The sequence below is a fragment of the Chiloscyllium punctatum genome, chromosome 13 (assembly GCF_047496795.1).
Source record: "Chiloscyllium punctatum isolate Juve2018m chromosome 13, sChiPun1.3, whole genome shotgun sequence".
NCBI lineage: Eukaryota > Metazoa > Chordata > Chondrichthyes > Orectolobiformes > Hemiscylliidae > Chiloscyllium > Chiloscyllium punctatum.
Window position 1 is genome coordinate 78,848,753 of NC_092751.1, and position 19,197 is coordinate 78,867,949.

Genomic DNA, 19,197 nt, shown 5'->3' on the forward strand with positions numbered 1-19,197 from the left:
CTAAGCTTTGTTGCTACACTGATTTTTGTCTTCCAGCCATTCCTGTTCAGGTCACAAATAATATTTCTGGCAATCTGTATTTTCTGCCATGTCTTCTGAAAGCACTGAGCCATATACTGAGCTCTTCTAGGAGTTGGAATTGTCATCATCACTGTTTACTGTTCACTTTGGAAAAGGAAAGGTTTACGATGCTTCCATTCAGTTTTCAGTTGATTGACCTCAAGGTCTAATGAGTCAATCTTCAGGAATCTCAGGGCCAACTTTATAATTCCAAAGTGATCAAAGTTGTGGTAACTTTCCCAAATTAAAAGAACCTGACTTTTTGACAGAAACTCTCTAGTTGCGTTCTTATTTTTTGATCAGGTTATTTTATGTGTTCCATTAAAGTTCACTGAAAGCTGTGTTAAGCACTTTGGTTATCTAAGCAGGACGAGGTGCTATGTTGAACTAGCTATGTTCTTTAAAATAGATCTGACATCTGAGCTGTGTTCAACTCACCATGTCTCTAAGGGAAAATGTTTGGAACCAACCATGTTTGATTAATAACAGGGAGAAAAATCATTTTGATTTAGACATTATTGCGCTTTTCCAGTATAAATTGTACAATTGCATCACTGACCTTGATCATTGCCTCATGTTAAGTGTTTTCTGCCTTTAGAAAAACCCAGTGTCGACGGCAACATCTCAAGGGTGTATTATCTGTGAGTTTGCCTTGCGAGAGATTGAAAAGTATCTGCTGAAGAACAGTACTGAGGTGAGCACCTGAAACCTCCCAGTAAGGGTCAGAAAACAGTTGTGCAGGTGTTTCCAACTTGAGGCAAAGAGCTGATCAAGAGATCTGAACTTAAGTAGTTCCTTTCACATCCACAAAATGTTATAAGGTGCTTTACAGTCAATTAAGTACTTTCTGTGTAGTCACCTGATGTACAAAAAATAATATTTACGTATAAGTAGCATTATTATAATGACCAGATAATCTGATATTGCATTGTTGATTAAAGGATTGATGTTGGTCAGGCCTGCACTGTGGGAATATCATGTAATAGGCTTGAAAGGTGAAAAGGATTGTTTTTGGTGAAATTTTATTCATATGCATCTCATCTATAGGAGACAATTGTTAACATCGTGGAGAAAGTATGTTCCCTTCTGCCAGCCACTGTCAAAGATGAATGCAATGACTTTGTCGAACAATATGGAAAAGCTGTGGTGACTCTTCTTGCACAGGAATTGAATCCTGCTATTGTTTGTACCCTCATTGGTGTCTGCAGTAATACACAGCATGTGGTAATTGGTGCGTAGAATTTTTCCTTCCATTGTAGTTAAAGTGCTAGGCTGAGATGTTAATGACCTTGACGTCGTTGAAATATTGTTATGGTTGGGGGCTTCTCAGTTCGGCAGATTCTCTATCCGTTAGTGGGCGGCACGGTGGCTCATCACAGCACCAGGGTCCCAGGTTCAATTCCAGCCTCAGACGGTTGTCTGTGTGGAGTTTGCACATTCTCCCATTGTCTATGTGGGTTTCCTCCCACAGTCCAAAGATGTGCAGGTCAGATGAGTTGGCCATGCTAAATTGCCCATAGTGTTAGGTGCATTAGTCAGAGGGAAAAGGGTCTGAGTGGGTTACTCTTCGGAGAGTTGGTGTGGACTGGTTGGCCTGAAGGGCCTGTTTCCACACTGTAGGGAATCTAATCATTGCAGATGTCAAATTATGAGGTAGGTTGCCTATGCTGGTTTGTTTAATGTCAACTATCTTTTGTGATGCATGAATATTTGTAAGCTTTTGTTGTTAATATCAAAATTTTTCAAATTACAGCTTGTAACAATCTACTTTCCTATGTATTACATAATGAATGTGAAGCCTCGAGGCGGTTCAGTGGTCAAAGTGCAAGTATTTTTAAGACTTAAGCTAAACAGTTCAGCATTATTGGAGAATGCGTGTTTAAATCATGTTGAGGAGAACCAACTGTCAGAGAATATGGACCAAAATTAAGCCTACAGTGGAAGGATGTGCTTGTGTCTCGTGGTTAACAGCGTTTTTATATTTTCATCATTCTCGTCGGTCCCAGTACCTGGGACATTGTTTTGGATAATTGTCTGGGATGTTTGATTGAAGCAATCGGTGTTCACTACTTTAAGGATGTGATGTTGTAAGAATTTTATTTATGCAACTGTACTTACTTTTGTATACAGTCGCCAGTGAATCATGGTTTGGTATGTGTTCTGATGCATAACTTTTTTTAATTTCAGAGGACATTAAACCAAAGCAGCTGAAAACAGGTCCTTTGTGTGAACTCTGTAAGACTGTGATAACATACCTGGATAATATACTGGAAAAGAATTCCACAGAGCAGGAGATTGAGGATGCTCTGGACAAAGTCTGTAACTTGCTGCCAGCGACAATGGTCGATGAGGTAAAAGACCAGCAGCTTTCCCAGCTTTGCAGTGAGAGAACCAGTAGTATAACTCCAGCTTGTAGTCTGGCCAGTGCAAGTATGGTGAACAAATAAAAGCCTCCTGCACCACACATTCTCCAGGTGGAACATGGCATTATTTTAGGGGCTTTCTTGTGAACTTTAGCATCTTTCCCTCCAGGTCTATGCTGTGGTTGCAGTGTGAAGACTATACTGTTGAGGTGTACCAATTCTATCATTTTGTTGAATGTGTTTCACCCTGTTACTGCATGAAATTTCCTGCATTACTTAACTGCTGAAACAAGTCCTTTGTGTTTCAGTGTACCAGCCTGATAGCTGAATATGGATCAGTTCTACTGAATATTCTGTTGGAAAGTTTGGACCCAAATTTTGTTTGCACAGTGAGTATTATTTAGTTTTATTGTAAATTGCTCACTGTAAACTGCAATTCTGGAGGGATTTTTTTACATACTAATGCGATGTAGATATTGTTGGCTCAGCGGTCTGACCATTGAAGAGTGGAGATGTTCTCTCATGACTGCACAGTGTTCACTGTCACTTACAACTGAAGCAGTCTGAATCTGGGCCCTGAGCAAAATCTAAATAATTTGGGGCTCTACTCACTGGAGCTTGGAAGGATGAGAGGTGATCTCATTGAAATGTATAGAATTCTTAAGGGCATAAGAGTAAACGCTGAGAAGATATTTCCCTTCATGGGAGAATCTAGGACTAGAAGACACCGTTTTAAAGTGGTTCCCACCTTATTCTGAGACTGAGCTTAGTAGGAAATTCTTCTGAGAGTTGTGTGTCTTTGGAGCTCCTTGCCATAGAAAGGTGTGAGGAGAGTCCTTATATACATTTAGGGCTGAGATGGGTAGATTCTTGATCAGTTGGGGAATCGGGCGTTGCAGGGAAAACACGAGAGTGGATATGAGGGTGTTGGATTAGCTGTGATTGTGCTGAATGGTGGAACAGACTCAAGGTGCTGATCGGCTTACTTTTCTTCTTGTTTCTTATGGTCTTGCATTCAAATGCAACAAAACCTAGACAGTATCCAGGCTTGGGCTGGTAAGTGACAAGTAACAATCACTCCATACAAATATCAGGCAATGACTATCCCTGATATCAGATAATCTAAACACCATTCAATGGTGTTACCATCACTGAATCTCCCAATATATACATGCAGGGGGGTTACCATTGACCAGAAACTCAACTGGGTTCACTGTATAAAAACTGTGACAACAAGTCACAGAGATGAACAATACTGCAGCGTGTAATTCACCTCTTGACTCCCCAAAGCATGTTCTTCATCTGCAATGCAGAAATCAGGTGTGATAGAGTACTTCCCATTTGCTTGGATGGACGCAGTTCCAACAATTCTCAAGAAGCTTGCCACCATTCAGGACAAAGCAGGCCTATGTTTGGTACCACATTTCAGCATCAAGTTCAGTTGGTCAATGAATGGCTCAAGTTTGGTAATGGCAAATGATTTGCAAGGTTGCAACTGAGTCAATCTTAGTGTGTGAAACTGCACAAATACCCATGTATATATTGGCCAACATCCTGTTGGATTCTGTGAGATATGTCGTCAATGTACACATTGGGATTCCTACAGTCTTTCACTCTATAAAAATGGCCTTCAAAGCAACCTTGAATTAAGGCCTGAGCCATTTGTTACAGTATGAACTCGAATAGAGTGCATCAAGTTTACTACTTACTATATATTGTGCACACTCATTAAAGGTCGTAAGGCAGTGCTGAAATGTGGCCCATTTACCTCATCACCTGGAGGTAACAGCTGCTATGCCATATAATGAGTGGTGTGCTATCTGTCACGTAATTTAATAACGTGGAATATAAGTTCCAGTGCTGGCATGATGCAAGGTATAAATGGGTGACACAGTGGCTCAATGGTTAGCACTGCTGCCTTACAGCGCTAGAGATCAGAGTTCAAATCATTGTGGAGCTTGCACTTTCTGCCCGTATCTGCATGTTTTTTCTCCCACAATCCAGAGATTTGCAGGATAGGTGTATTGGTCAAGCTAAATTGCCTGACTTGTTCGGATGTGTAGGTTAGGTGCATTAGTCAGGGGTAAATGTAGAGTAGGGGAGTGAGTCTAGATGGGTTACTGTTCAGAGGGTCATTGTGGACTTGCTGGGCCAAAGGGCCTGTATCTACACTGTAGGGATTCTTCTTTTTCCTCTTCACTATGTCCCAAGGATTGACAGATCATATCCACTAGTATATACCTTTTAGCTATTTGCAATAAACCAGTACTGACTGTATCCAATCAGCCCAAACAGTATCCAACATTAGGTGTGCTCCTGCAATTGTCAACATTTGCAGGATAATCCAGTGTCAAACAATTTACACCGGCAACCAATTTAGGATTGTCAGTTGTGCTTGAAATATGGCATACCAATGCATGCATTAATATACAGAGCCCTGTTCTTTGCAGAAAGAATGAACATGTACATGCAGTGTGCTAATTTCAACTCAACAAAATAGATGGCAACCATTTGCTGGTTCATTTCTCAGGTAAATGCCCTGACCAATCAGTTTATGACTTAAATGGGGCTATTAACTATCAGTCCTCAGTGATTGGTGCATTGTCCAGGGTAATGCTTCCACTAATTAGAGAGCACTTACCAATCAATCTTTATTGTCCACACTTGCAATATAAAATTTAGTTTTCCCCTTGAATTGGTATTCTTGTGAATTGTCCTGATGAACGCAAAATGAAATGCTTTAACAAAATGTAATTTTTTAAAGCAGTAATCCAGTTCTACACTATTAGAGAACTTATTTTTAATTCTTTCATTAGGTATGGGCATAATTGACTAAGTTAGCATATATTGTTCATCCTTGATTGTCCTGGTGAAGGTGGTCTCGCAGTGCCTTCTTGAGCTACCTTGGGATATAGATATGCAGTGTTGTTAGGAAGGGGCTTCAGGATTTTCACCCAGTTCCAGTTGTAGATATGGGTGACTTGGATGGAAGCCTTCAAATGGTGGTTTCCCCTTAAATCTCTTGCCCTTGTCCTTCCAGATGATGCAGATTTGGTAAACTTTTCAAATTCAAGCCTTTGTGATATGAGCACTATCTGAGATATTCAGAATTATTCAAGCCACTGTTCTTGCCATATCTTTAAGATGCACTCTCAAAGCAGTGTAGTCCCACTTGTGCACACTTGCTGTTTTTCTTTAGCAGCATCGACTGTATGTCTGAAAGCTGTCCTGTTTCACTGTCTCCTCTAGCACTTCAACAGTTTTTTTTAAAACCTTAGTTTCAAGGTGAATAATTGCAAGTTATGCCAACATTTTTCTAGATCCTTTCTCCCCTTCTCTGCATGGAATCCTCCCCTTTGGCAGTATTGACAATAACTTCTGATTTGACCCCTCTATAACTTCAGATGTGCCTCCCGAGACCTTTATTCAATTTCTGAGTTTTTTTTCACCACCAGTTCTGCAGTCACCCATCTCCAACGATCTCCTTTCAACTGGACTTTCCCTGCGTCTCCTTATTCTCTCCAGTTAATGTCATTGAGAACTGCTGATGTGACACAGATCATTTCAGTTTTTTTGCTCGTGGTGCTCACTTGAAGCTGTTACCCCCTGAGCTTGCTACATTCTAAGCTCTCAGCTCTGACCTGAATGTCGTCATCAGAATCAATGACCAAGGCGGTGATGCTGCTATTTGGCATAATTACTCCTAACCATAAGAGGCTGACTGTCAACACTCCCAACAGTTCATCATAACTCTCAGGAACATAGCCCCATGACTGGCATCAAGCCATTGTGTCCAGAATTGTTGGTGGCCTCATATCCTTTATAAATTGTGTCTCCAATGTTTCCCTGACCCCCCCCCCCCCCCCCCCCCCCCTCCCTATCTGAATCCTGTGAAAAGGTTGCCCCTTAGGTCTCTTTTATGTCTTTCCCCTCTCATTCTAAACCTATGCCCTCTAGCAGCCCCCCCCCGCCCCAAAACTCAGGGAAAAGATTTTGTCTATTTTATCCTATCCATGCCCCTCATTATTTTATAAACTTCTATAACATAACCGCTCAGCCTCTGACGCTCCAGGGAAAACAGCCCTAGCCTATTCAACCTATCCCTATAGCTCAAATCCTCCAACATCCTTGTAAATCTGTTCTGAACCCTTTCAAGTTTCACGACATCTCTTCCGATAGGAAAGAGACCAGAATTGCACGCAATATTCCAAAAGTGGCCGAACTGAAGTCCTGTACAGGATTAGATTAGATTACTTACTGTGTGGAAACAGGCCCTTCGGCCCAACAAGTCCACACCACCCCGCCGAAGCGCAACCCACCCATACCCCTACATCTACATCTACCCCTTACCTAACACTACGGGCAATTTAGCATGGCCAATTCACCTAACCTGCACATCTTTGGACTGTGGGAGGAAACCGGAGCACCCGGAGGAAACCCACGCAGACACGGGGAGGATGTGCAAACTCCACACAGAGTGCTGAGCTGGAAGTTTGGAGCTAGGGTGAGGTGGGGGAAGGGGAAATGAGGAAACTGTTGAAGTCCACATTGATGCCCTGGGGTTGAAGTGTTCCGAGGCGGAAGATGAGGTGTTCTTCCTCCAGGCATCTGGTGGTGAGGGAGCGGCGATGAAGGAGGCTCAGGACCTCCATGTCCTCGGCAGAGTGGGAGGGGGAGTTGAAATGTTGGGCCACGGGGCGGTGTGGTTGATTGGTGCGGGTGTCCCAGAGATGTTCCCTAAAGCGCTCTGCTAGGAGGCGCCCAGTCTCTCCAATGTAGAGGAGACCGTGTCGGGAGCAACGGATACGATAAATGATATTAGTGGATGTGCAGGTGAAACTTTGGATGTGGAAGGCTCCTTTAGGGCCTTGGATAGAGGTGAGGGAGGAGGTGTGGGCGCAGGTTTTACAGTTCCTGTGGTGGCAGGGGAAAGTGGTCAGGTCCATGCCCCCCTGCAACCCACCCTCCCACCCTGGCACTTTCCCCTGCCACCGCAGGAACTTAAGGAAATCTAAGCAAATGCATCAATAATTTAATTAGGACCTGGGCACTTACAACTCCAATGGATTACTTCGTGGCATTCCCCCGGTGATTGAAAGGAGGATGGAACTCATTAAAAAAATTACAATTTCCTGATTTATTGTTGGTTCTGGGATGTTTGTATTCTCTGGTGGCAGGTACTAAGGGTGTTTAAGGGATTGTTAGGTAAACACATGATTATGCAAGGAATAGAGGGGTATAGACCAAGGGCAGATGGAAGAGATGAGTTAATTTGGCGTCGTGTTTAGTGTAACATTGTGTGCCAAAGAGCTCCTTACTTTGCTGTACAGTTCAATGTTCTATCATGAAGACTGAATCAAGATGTTAAGTTCAGTTCATCTGCCATTTGTTATTTTCAGTTTTCTAATTCTCCATTCATACTGCAAAATGAAACTGACTTGATTAAAGTGTCTTTTTAAGACATTTATAAGAACATTTTCTGTCAATTTGGATTATTTTGGTGAGCCTTGATTTTTTTTTTTCCCCCTTTTTTGGTCATTCTTTACTGTTTTCCTGCCCCATGGATGATTTAAAAGAAAATGTTGATGCTGTCTTTAAACTTTTGAGTTAGTGACAGATGGTCTGTTTATCCCTTGGATTTTGTTTTACTTGCTGGCATTTGCTTGGTCTGTGTATTCTAAAATTTCCTCTTATAAATGCCTGCCACCATATCTCTGTGAACCTGTACTTGAACCTAATTTGCCAATGCACTTAAGCTCGCTGTGCTTTTGTGCCCTCATCGTCACCATTTCAGTTTTAAAATACATTCTGAATTCCTTCTTGTGTCAACCTTGCATACCTTCCACCCTATCACAGACCCCTCCTTTTCTGTTCGTTCTTTTCCCATCCCCTGCCCCCTCCAAACCTTCGACCAGAACTAACTTTTTTGTTTCGATCTTCTGTTCTGATTAAAGATTGTGCATCTGGGACATAACTCTAGTTTCTTTCTCCAGGCATAGTGTTTGACCTGCTGAGTATTTCCAGCATTTTCTGTTCAAAAGTTAAACAGTAGTTTCCCCATGGGGAACCAGTTGTTTAAGAGGACTGTGCCTGCGTAATGAGAAAGGAGAATGCTACTTCTCTCCCTGTTGTATTTGAAGTTTGAATGGCTGGAAATGTAGTCAACAGGATTGGGAATATTAAGCAAGACCTCTCAAATGGACAGCTGACCATTACTGTGGTACACCTTTTAGGAATTGCTGGAATCATGTATTTCCATTTGTTTATACCTGATAAATTTGCATTTCCACCAACAGAAAGCTGGGCTTTGTAGAGCTGCAAAACAACATCTCCTGGGAGCTGATAAATGTGTTTGGGGTCCATCGTACTGGTGTAAGAACATGGAGACTGCAACTCAGTGCAACGTACGTAACTAACATATTAGTAGAGCAAAATTGCTGCCGTGTTTGAGAACAGCATGCCAAGAGGTCCAACTGTGTGTATTAAGCCAGGTGATGTTGCCATCCCAGATTACCTCAACATTCCTGGATGACAGAAGGAGCATTGCACGGTTTTTTTTTTAAATTAAGAACTGTAGATGTTGGAAATCTGAGACATCAACAGAAAATGCCAAGCATCTGTGGAGGAAGAAGCAGAGTTAATGTGTCAATTCCAATTACCGTGCTTGAGACTAAAGAGGTGGCTGAGGAAGGACGGTATTTATGCTTATGACTAGTGGTCAGGGGCTCAGAAATGTCTGTCTTCCAAGGGCAGTCTTTGGAAATGTCTAATTTTCTCTCTGTTCCCCCAACCCCCCCCGAACTTCTAAACTCTTCCCATTGCCAAACCCTCCCCATCCTGTCCCAAATAAACCTGGCCATCATAGTTGACAGGGCTTTCAGCTGTGTTCAGCCCACTTCCTGCACATCTCCTCTCACCCTTCTCCACAACATTAGTAGGGTCCCCAGTCCTCATTTTCCACCCCACTAGTCTCAGTATCCAAAGGATCATTAGCCACCATTTTCACTGCCTTCAGTAGATGCCACCATAGGGGCACATCCCCTTCCCCTCCTCTCCCCTCCCTTGTCAGCATTCTGCTGGGATTGTTCTCCCAGTCTATCCTCGTCTCCTCTAACACCACTCCCCACACCCCCATAGCACCTTCCTATGCAATTGCAGGTGCAGTACTTGACCATTTAGTCTACTTTATTAGCTGCCAACACACAGGCAGGGTGACTGCTTTGCAGAACACCTGCCTTCTGTCTGTAAAAATAGCACTGTTTTCCAGTTGTCTGCTGCTTCACTACACAGTCGTGTTCCTATATCAATGTTTATATCTCATGTGGAAGCATGGTAGATAGGAGCAGAAGTAGGCCATTCAGCCCCTCAAGCCTGCACCATCATTCATTATGCTCATAGCTGATCATCGAGCTAAATAATTTAATCTTACTTTCCATATCCCTTGATTCTTTTAGCCTCAATACCTATATCCAACTCTTTTTTTTGAAAATACTTAATATTTTGGCCTCAGCCATTTTCTATGGATAGTACATTCCAAAGACACTCCAGTCCCTGGGTGAAGAAATTTCTTCTCATCTCAGTTCTAAAAGGTTTTCTCCTTATCTTTAAACTGTGAACCCTGGTTCTGGACTCCCCCACCATCAGGAATATCCTGTCTGCATCTAACCTGTCCAGTCCTAGAAGAACAAAAGTGAAGTACAGCACAGGAACAGGCCCTTCAGCCCTCCAAGCCTGTTTCAATCATCATGCCCCAACTAAACTAAAAAAACAAACCTTCTACCCTTATCCGGACCATATCCTTCTATATCCTCCCCATCCAGATGCCTCTTAAATGTCTCCAAAGTATTTGCTTCAACGGCATTTTCTAGCAGTGTGTTCCAAGCTCTGACCACTCGCTGTGTGTGAATAACTTTCCTCGCACATCTCCCTTAAACCTTTCCCCCTCTCACCTTGAACCTGTGCCCCCTTGTAATTGAAACTTCAACCCTGGGGGGGAAAGAAAGCCTCTGTCTATCCACCCTATCTATGCCCCTCATAATTTTGTAGACCTTAATCAGGCCTCCTCTCAACTGCCATCTTTCCAGTGAAACCAATCCTTGTCTTTTTAACCTTGCTTCATTGACAGTGCCCTCGAGATGAGGCAACATCCTGGTGAACCTCCTCTGCACTCTCTCTAAAGCTTCCAAAGTCCTTCTAGTAGTGTGGTGATCAAAACTGCGTACTCCAAATGCAGCCTAACAAGGGTTTTATTTAGCTGTAACATGGTTTGCCAACTCTTGTATTTCCTTCCCTGGCCAAAGAAGGCAAGCATGCTATATGCCTTCTTTGTCACCTTGGCCACCTGTGCTTCCACAGTTTAAGGAACTGTGGACCTGCACACCCAGATCCATCCATTTGTTAATTTTCCCAAGGGTTCTGCCTATAACAATGTAATTTACATTCAAACAACAGAGGACCTAAGACTGATCCCTGTGGAACACCATTGGTTACTGGTCTCCATTCTGAAAAACACCCTTCCACCACTACCCTCTGTCTTCTGTAACTAAACCTGTTTTGTATCCATCTGGCCAACCCACCCAATCCCATGTGATTTCAGTTCTTGTACCAGTCAGCCAGATGGGATATTATCAAATGCCTTACTAAAGTTCATAAAAATCAACATCCGCAGTCTTTCCCCCTCAAATTATCTTTGTCACCTCTTCAAAAAATTCAGTCAGGTTGGTGAGACATCACCTTCCCTGTACCAAACCATGCTGCCTGTTACTAACATATCTGTTTTCTTCCAAATGTGCTTTTATCTTGTTCCTCAATATCTTCTCAAGAGCCTCCCCAGCACAGACAAAAGGCTCACTGGTTTATAATTTCCTGGATTATCCCTGCTTCATTTTTCTTAAACAAAGGAACAACATTGACTAATCTCTAGTCCTTGGGAACCTGGCTTGTGATCAAAGAGGATGTGAACATATCTGCTAATGCCCAGCTATTTATTCCCTTGCCTTTTGCAACAACCTGAGATAGATTCCATCTGGCCCTGGGGAGCTTGTCTACCTTGATGCAATTTAGGATACCCAAAATATCCTCCTTCAATATATTGACATTCCTAGAGCATTCACTCACTCATCCCTGACCTCAACCTCAGTCACGTCTTTCACCTTAGCGAATACCAATGTAAAGTACTCACTGAGGATCTCTCCCACTTCCTGTGGCTACACACACAACTTCCCTCCTTTGTCCTTGAGTGGGCCCTACTCTTTCTCTTGTTACCCTGTTTCTTCTAATATATGCATTAAAAGCCTTGGGATTCTCCTTGACCCTGTTTGCCACAGACATGTCATGGCCCCCTTTTAGCCTTCCTAATTCCGCATTTAAGTTCCTTCCTAATTTCTATGTACTCGAGGGCTTTGTCAGTTTGTAGCTGTTAGAATTTTTAAGTTTCCATGAAATTCACTCTCCTTCTAAACCCCAGTGAATGCAACTCAAACCAACTCAATATCTCCTCATACATCAGTCCTATCATCCCAGGAATCCATTTGGTAAACCTTCACTCAATGTCCTCTACAGCAAGTGCATCCTTCCTCTGCTTAGAAGACAAAAAACTGTACACCGTATTCCAGGTGTAGCCTCACCAGTGCCCTATACACTTGTAGCAAGACTTCCTTGTTCCTGTATTCTCATAATCTCGCCAGGTCAGCTACCTTTATTACCCGCTGCATCTGCATGCCTGCTTTTAGTGACAGGTGCACATGGGCACATGATCTCATTGAATGCTTCCCTCTCTCAATTTACGGCAATTCAAATAATCTGCCTTCCTATTTTTGCTATCAAAGTGGATGACAGCACGTTTATCCATATTTTAGACTGCATCCTGTCAATATCCTGTTGCAACCTAAAACAGCCCTCCACACTATGCACACCATTGATTGTTGTGCCATCGACATACTTACTAACCCACCCTTCCATTTCCTCACCCAAGTCATTTATAAAAATCACAAAGAGCAAAGGACCCAGAACAGATCCTTAGGGAGCATCACTGGTCACCGAGCTCCAGGCTGAATACTTTCCATCTACTACCACCCTCTGTCTTCTATGGGCCAGCCAATTCTGTATCCAGACAGCCAGATATTCCTGTATCCCATGCTTCCTTACTTTCTGAATGGCCTACCATTTGGAACCTTATCAAATGCCTTGCTGAAATCCACGTATATCACATCCACTGCTCTACCTTCATCAATGCATCTCTGCATCCACAGCTCAGCCCTCATCAAATCCATTAACAACTATTGTGATTAGCTGGGGTCCAAGTACTGATTCTGCGGTATTCCACTGATCACAGCCTGCCATTCAGGAAAAGATCCATTTATTCCTACTGTTTATTTCTTGTCTGCTATCCATACTCTGTCCATTTCAACATACTTATAACCCCCACCAACCAGCATCCTATGTATTTTAACTTTGCATCGCCACCTAGGTATCGTCAGGACTCAACTTCTGAGTCTTACAGTTCCACAGTGTGAACATTATCCTCCTTGTTTATTACCTCTTCCCAACAAGAGTTACTCTGCAGTGAGAAACTCACCTGATACCCCGATGTCTATTCACCATCTACAAGGTACAATTCAGGAGTGTGATGGAATACTCCCCACTTGCCTGGATGGGTGTAGCTCCAACAACACTCAAGAAGCTTGACACCATCCAGGACAAAGCAACTTGCTTGATTGGCTCCACATCTACAAACATTCAATCCCTCCACCACTGGCTTTCAGTAGCAGCAGTGTGTACTATCTACAAGATGCACTGTAGAAATTCACTGAAGATCTTTAGACAGCACCTTCCAAACCCACGATCAGTTCCATGTAGAAAGACAAGGACAGCAGGTACTTGGGAACATCACCACCTGCAAGTTCTCCTCCAGGACACTCTCCACCCTGAATTAGAAATATACCGCAGTTCCTTCACAGTCGTTGGATCAAAATCCTGGAATTCCCTCCCTACCGGCATTGTGGGTCAACCCACAGCAAGTGTACTGCAGCGATTCAAGAAGGCAGCTCACCACCACTTTCTCAAGGGCAAATAAGGATAGGCTATCAATGCTGGCCAGCCTGCCAAGTTCCACAACTGAATAAAAAACACATCCCTCTGTCCTATTATGTGTAGGCAGCTCCTAAGGAAGCCAACTCATTTTCCACCACCTACACTTCTCATTAAAACAGTCTCTTTACTATCTCTCTGTGGTGATCTCTTTGTTTGCCTGTCCCTTTTCTCCTTCTCTGTGCTGTCCTCAAGCACTGTTTTTCTGCCTTCTTCCTAGCCCCGTCCGATCATTGACAAAATTACCACCTTCAAGCCATTTCAATTGTGACAAAGGGCCCATAAACATGAATTGTTTCTGCGTTTCTAAATTAAATTGTTGTGCGATGGGAGTGGTTTCAGTTGTAGAGAAAACAGTGGAAAAAGTTCCAAGTGGCTAGTGGGCTCAGCAGAGGTTAAATTTTCCAAAATAAGTAATAGGACAAAGGTTATGGAAAGGGTCAGGAATGTAACTTCAAGCACAGCAGATTAGTATGTTGGACTAAGGATGCTATACTTAAATGCATGCAGTATACAAAACAAGGTAAATGAGCTTGTAGCACAGATTGAAGTTGGCAAGTACAATGTTGTGGGTTATCACAGAGACATGACTGTAAGAGATCAGGTGTGGGAACTGTATACCCAAGGAAACATGTCCCATCAAAGCTGGGCAGAGGGGCGGGCTGCCCTGTTCATAAGAAATGAAACTAAATTGATAGCAAGAAGTGAGAGTTTGAAGGCGTGCAATCTGAGGGTAGAGGTGAGAAATTGCAGAGGCAAAAAATACACTTGTGTACAGGCCTCTTAGCAATCGTCAGCATGAAGGGAAGAAAATAACTGAGGTGGAGGAAAAGGCAAGTAAAAAAGACACTATTACAACAATCATGGGGCACTTCAAGACGCAGGCGGACTGGGTAAATCAAGTTGGTAGATCTCAAGAAAATGAAGTTTGTAGAATGTCTATAAGGCGGTTTTTAGAACAGCTTGTAGCAAAGCCCACTAGGGAGCAGGGGGATGTGCAATGAGGCAAATTATTTTTAAGGAGACGATTAAATTGGATGTATTACAATTGAGTAAAGGTAACTGCAAAGACCTGAGGGATATGCTGGCTAGAGTGAATTAGAAGGGAAAGCAGTGGAGTAATAATGGCAGGTGTTTTCTGGGGGTAAATTGGGAGGCACAGCAGAAATTTATCCCAAGGAGGAAGAAACATGCAACGTGGAGGATGAGACAACCATGGCTGACAACAGAAGTCAGGGATAGCATACTGTGGTGAGGATGAATGGGAAGCCCAAAGATTGAGAAGCCTTTAAAAACTAGCAGAGGAAAAATAAAAAAGAAAACAAGGAAACACCGAGGGCTGAAGGGCCAGTGTTGTACTGTAATGTTTGTGCTAAGGAAGGCGAAGAAGAAAAAGGGGAGTAAGTGATTGAGGACTCTGGATAGAGTTTAGGAGGATGTGGGGGGACTTTGTTAAAATGTACAGAATACTGAGAGGTCTGTGGACAGAGTGGATGTGGAGAAAATGTTTCCAGTAGTGGGAGAGATGAAGATCCAAGGGCACATTGAGTAGACAATCCTTTAGAACTATGATGAAAAGGAATTTGTTCAGCTAGAGGATGGTTAATCTGTGGAACTCATTGCCACAGAGAGCTGTGGAGGCCAAGTAATTGTATTTAAGACACAGATGGATAAGTTTTTGATTAGTAAGGAGGAATCAAGGGTTATGGGGAGAAGGCAGGAGAATGGGTTAAATGGTTGAGGACTTCAATAATTCAGTAATTCAGCCCTTATTGAATGGTGGAGCAGACTTGGATGAGCCAAATGGCCTAATTCTATTCCTGTACCTTATGGTCTTTTCTCCTTACAGATACTGCCAGATCTGCTGCGTTTCTCGAGCACTTTATGTATGCATTCTTCTTCCCCTAGCTCAGAGTTATTGGTTGTCCATCAGTTTATGGATGCCATCTCCTTGGTATATAAGCTCTGCTGTGTAATTTCATGTGACTGAGCATGCTCACTCTCTTTCTGCAGCTCTTGGAGCACATGGGGCAAGACATTCCACAAGCAAGTTGGAATTGGAGTGTGCAGCTTACTTTTTGTTTTCATCCTTGCGTGGAATATGAAAGATGGGAAGCATGATAACTTATCACCAGTAGAATATGTCATCTATAGTGTAGCTGTCACCTTGTCTATTTGTAAGATTCTCACCTCTGTGCACAATTCACATTTGATTCCAATAATACTACAATGCACACCCTATTCTTGGAATAATGTATGGTTGGATCAGCTGTCAAACCTCAGGAACACCTCTGACCCCAGTTATGCACTTTGACTGTGTCATAAACAGCACAGTTCCAAGATGTTAAGGGTGGCATAGTAGTTCTCACTTCTGTCTCACAGCACCAGGGACATGGGTTCAGTTGCAGTCTTGGGTGATTATCTGTGTGGAGTTTGCATGTTTTACCATTGTCTGTGTGCGTTTCCTTCAGGTGCTCCAGTTTCCTCCCCCAGTCCAAAGACATGCAGGTTAGATGGATTGGCAGTTCTAAAAAATTGCCCAAGAGTGTCTAGGAATGTCAGTTTAAGTGGGTTAACCATGATTAAAAACTCAATTCAGGGAGAGAGATAAAAGCAAATTTTTGACAGCTTTGACAAAGGGTCAGTTAGATTCGAAACGTCAACTCTTTTCTCTCCTTACAGATGCTGCCAGACCTGCTGAGATTTTCCAGCATTTTCTCTTTTGGTTTCAGGGAGGGAGATGTGGGTCTGGGTGTGATGCTCTTCTCAATGGGCCGAATGTTCCTTTTCTGCATTGTAGGCGGTCAGTGTTAACTGTGAATGTTAAAGAAAGAGTAGTTTGTGTTGGGGTGCTTTATGACTTGGAGGTTGGAAGTGAAAGGAAGTTCCCACCTATCAGTTGTCCTTGTCCTTCAATGCCAAAGAAGTTGTGAATAGTAATGAAGGCTGTGTAATTATCAGCAATTGACTCACTCTGACTTTCTGGTGAAGGTTTCTTTTAAGACACGAGAACAACTCCTATCATAATGCCCTGAGGCTAAGATGCTTGGTATCCAAGAAGCACAAGCAATCTTTGTGCTAGAGTGTGATTCCAGCAAATGGGGAGTTTTTCCATTCACTTCACTTCACAGAGGGGGTTATTTGGCTTTCCAAATGGGCAATTTTCTTACAGCCTTTCTCCCTGTCACCCTCCATATTCTTTTCAAGTAACATTAAGGCTAAAACTCATTGATGCCACACTGAGTCGAACATTGATATAAAAGACAGTCAGTCTTAATCTGGTGCTGGATAGGGCATATTTAGGAGGCTTTCCAGATGTTGGATGTTGTAATTGTCTAAACAGTTTAGCTTTGGATCTGGATGGTTCTACAACACAAATTTTCACTGCTATAGTCAGGAATTTATCAAGGCCTTCTCTGCATTTTATTGTATTTGACCATTGATCATTTTGTTTGAATTAAAATGGCTTGAAGTCTTTATGGTTGGCAAAGAGACATAGATGAATTATTGACTTGGTACTTCTAGCTAAAGATTGTTGCTAAGGGTTCCTGCCGAGAGCAATGCAATGGGTTGAACTGCTTTGATCCTGCTAGCTAAACTAATAAACCCAGAACGGTCTTCTGTAATGTTCTATGATTAGATTAGATTACTTAGTGTGGAAACAGGCCCTTCGGCCCAACAAGTCCACACCGACCCGCCGAAGCGCAACCCACCCAGACCCATTCCCCTACATTTACCCCTTCACCTTACACTACGGGCAATTTAGTATGGCCAGTTCACCTAACCTGCACATTTTTGGACTGTGGGAGGAAACCGGAGCACCCGGAGGAAACCCACGCAGACATGAGGAGAATGTGCAAACTCCACACAGAGTCGCCTGAGGTGGGAATTGAACCTGGGTCTCTGGCGCTGTGAGGCAGCAGTGCTAACCATTGTGCCACCCATTGCCACCGTGCTGCCATGATTTGAAGCATTCCATGCTTTCTGTACTTTAGATTGTCAAAAACTTTGCCTAGTGTGCGATAAGATCTGCAGTTGAGGCCTGCAGTTGTAGTTTGATGGAGAACAAAGACATATTGGCTTCAAGCACAAGATAGTGATTCTTCGTCATCTTTGATTTCGCTTGGACAGTAGGTTCTGTATCCTGTGCTCAGCTGGGAAAGGGAAGCCAGCCATAGGTTCTGCTCCCAGTCTCTCTCCTGTTACCAGGATTTGTAGATGCCGCAGAAGAGCATGTTAAATTCAACTTTGATTTGTTAAATAAGCTATTGACATTGCCAAACCTACTTGTATATGTAGACATTTCCACCATTCAGCTTGTTCTGAAGCTCAGGAACAAATTACAGCAGATGCTGGGATATGTACTGAAAACAACAAATGCTGGAGATCACAGACCCAGGCAGTATCCATGGAGAGAGAGCAAGCTAACATTTCGCATCTAGATAACTCTTCATCAGCACTCTGACAGTCTATTAGAGTCAGTGTACTGCTGTTGATCACTGGCCTTGTAGTTTCTAATGATTTCTACTTCTCCCAACAGGCAGTTGAACATTGCAAACGTCATATCTGGAACTGAAAGGTATCAACGTCTGGATGAAGACAGTGATAATTTCAAAATAAGAATCATTTCTGTTTCTCTCAAATACTTTTCTGTTTTGTTTGCTTGCAAATGTACCTGCTGTAACAGTCTATAACAATCTGTCAAGGTTCCTTAAAGTCTTGTACCTGCGACAGCTAACAATATTTAATAGTTTAACTGCTTCATGGTGATATGTAGAGCATAAATGTTGTCTAACTTCCAGTCCCACTTGTGAATTGTGGTACATGTTGCACTAGGTGGGCTGCTAACAATGCTATATTGCAGGAGATTAAATGCCAAGGTAAGCCCTTAACATGGGCATAGTACACTGGAAAGAAAATGCAGCAAAGCAAAAATTGTTTTGCAAGTTTGAGAATTAATGTGTTTTTTTTGCAGTTTAATTTGATCAAGTTACTAATTGATAATTGACTGAGCTCCACTTCTGAGTCTGATTGGTCTGAATGGCTTAGGCTTGCATGTTCACAATTTCTGGAATATTAGTGTTTTTGAGTATAAATTTTTGTTTGCCTTGATGTCTATCTTTGAATCTAGTGAAATGTGTGTAAGTTGGTTTGTCAATAAAAATGTACCCTAAGTCCTGTCTCGGCAATGGCCATTTTCTTCGTGCTGTCAGAGCTGCCTGCATTTGATTTCCAGTTAACTCGAAAAAGGAGTTCAGTGGATGCAGGCTTTTTGAAATTCTTTATTTTCTTGTACTGGCAACTCCCTGGCCAGGTACAGGTGTTCATTATGTACCATCTGGAGCAAGTCATAGGAAGAAATCTCATGGGGAATGCATGTCAATATAAATAATACTCAACCCCAGTTTGTCTGCTTCAACCTTCATCCATGCAATCATTGCCTCTGATCTTAACTATTGCAATGCAGTCCTGTTCAGTGTCCCACATTGTACCCTCATGTTCAAGTGTACAACAACTGAAACCATCATCTTTGCACGTAACCTGTGTTTAATGTAGGTTAGTGTAGGTTAGGTGGGCTTTGATCGGCGCAACATCGAGGGCTGAAGGGCCTGTACTGCGCTGTATTCTTCTATGTCTACTCTTCTATGTTAATCCATTTAAGCTATGCCTTTGAAAATTGTCTTCC

The 19,197-nt window shown here is 42.6% G+C and overlaps 1 protein-coding gene across 1 annotated transcript in view; it reads left to right on the forward strand.

The window, feature by feature from the left end:
* Window positions 1-18,685, forward strand: part of psap (prosaposin) — a 53,985-nt gene extending 35,300 nt beyond the window's left edge. Inside the window, exons 9-14 of the mRNA XM_072582921.1 lie at window positions 659-754; window positions 1,108-1,291; window positions 2,248-2,411; window positions 2,732-2,812; window positions 8,720-8,827; window positions 18,052-18,685. Of these exons, the coding sequence (XP_072439022.1) occupies window positions 659-754; window positions 1,108-1,291; window positions 2,248-2,411; window positions 2,732-2,812; window positions 8,720-8,827; window positions 18,052-18,087 (669 nt within the window). The 3' untranslated portion in view covers window positions 18,088-18,685. The remainder of the gene's footprint in view (window positions 1-658; window positions 755-1,107; window positions 1,292-2,247; window positions 2,412-2,731; window positions 2,813-8,719; window positions 8,828-18,051) is intronic.
* The last annotated feature ends 512 nt before the right edge of the window (window positions 18,686-19,197 follow it).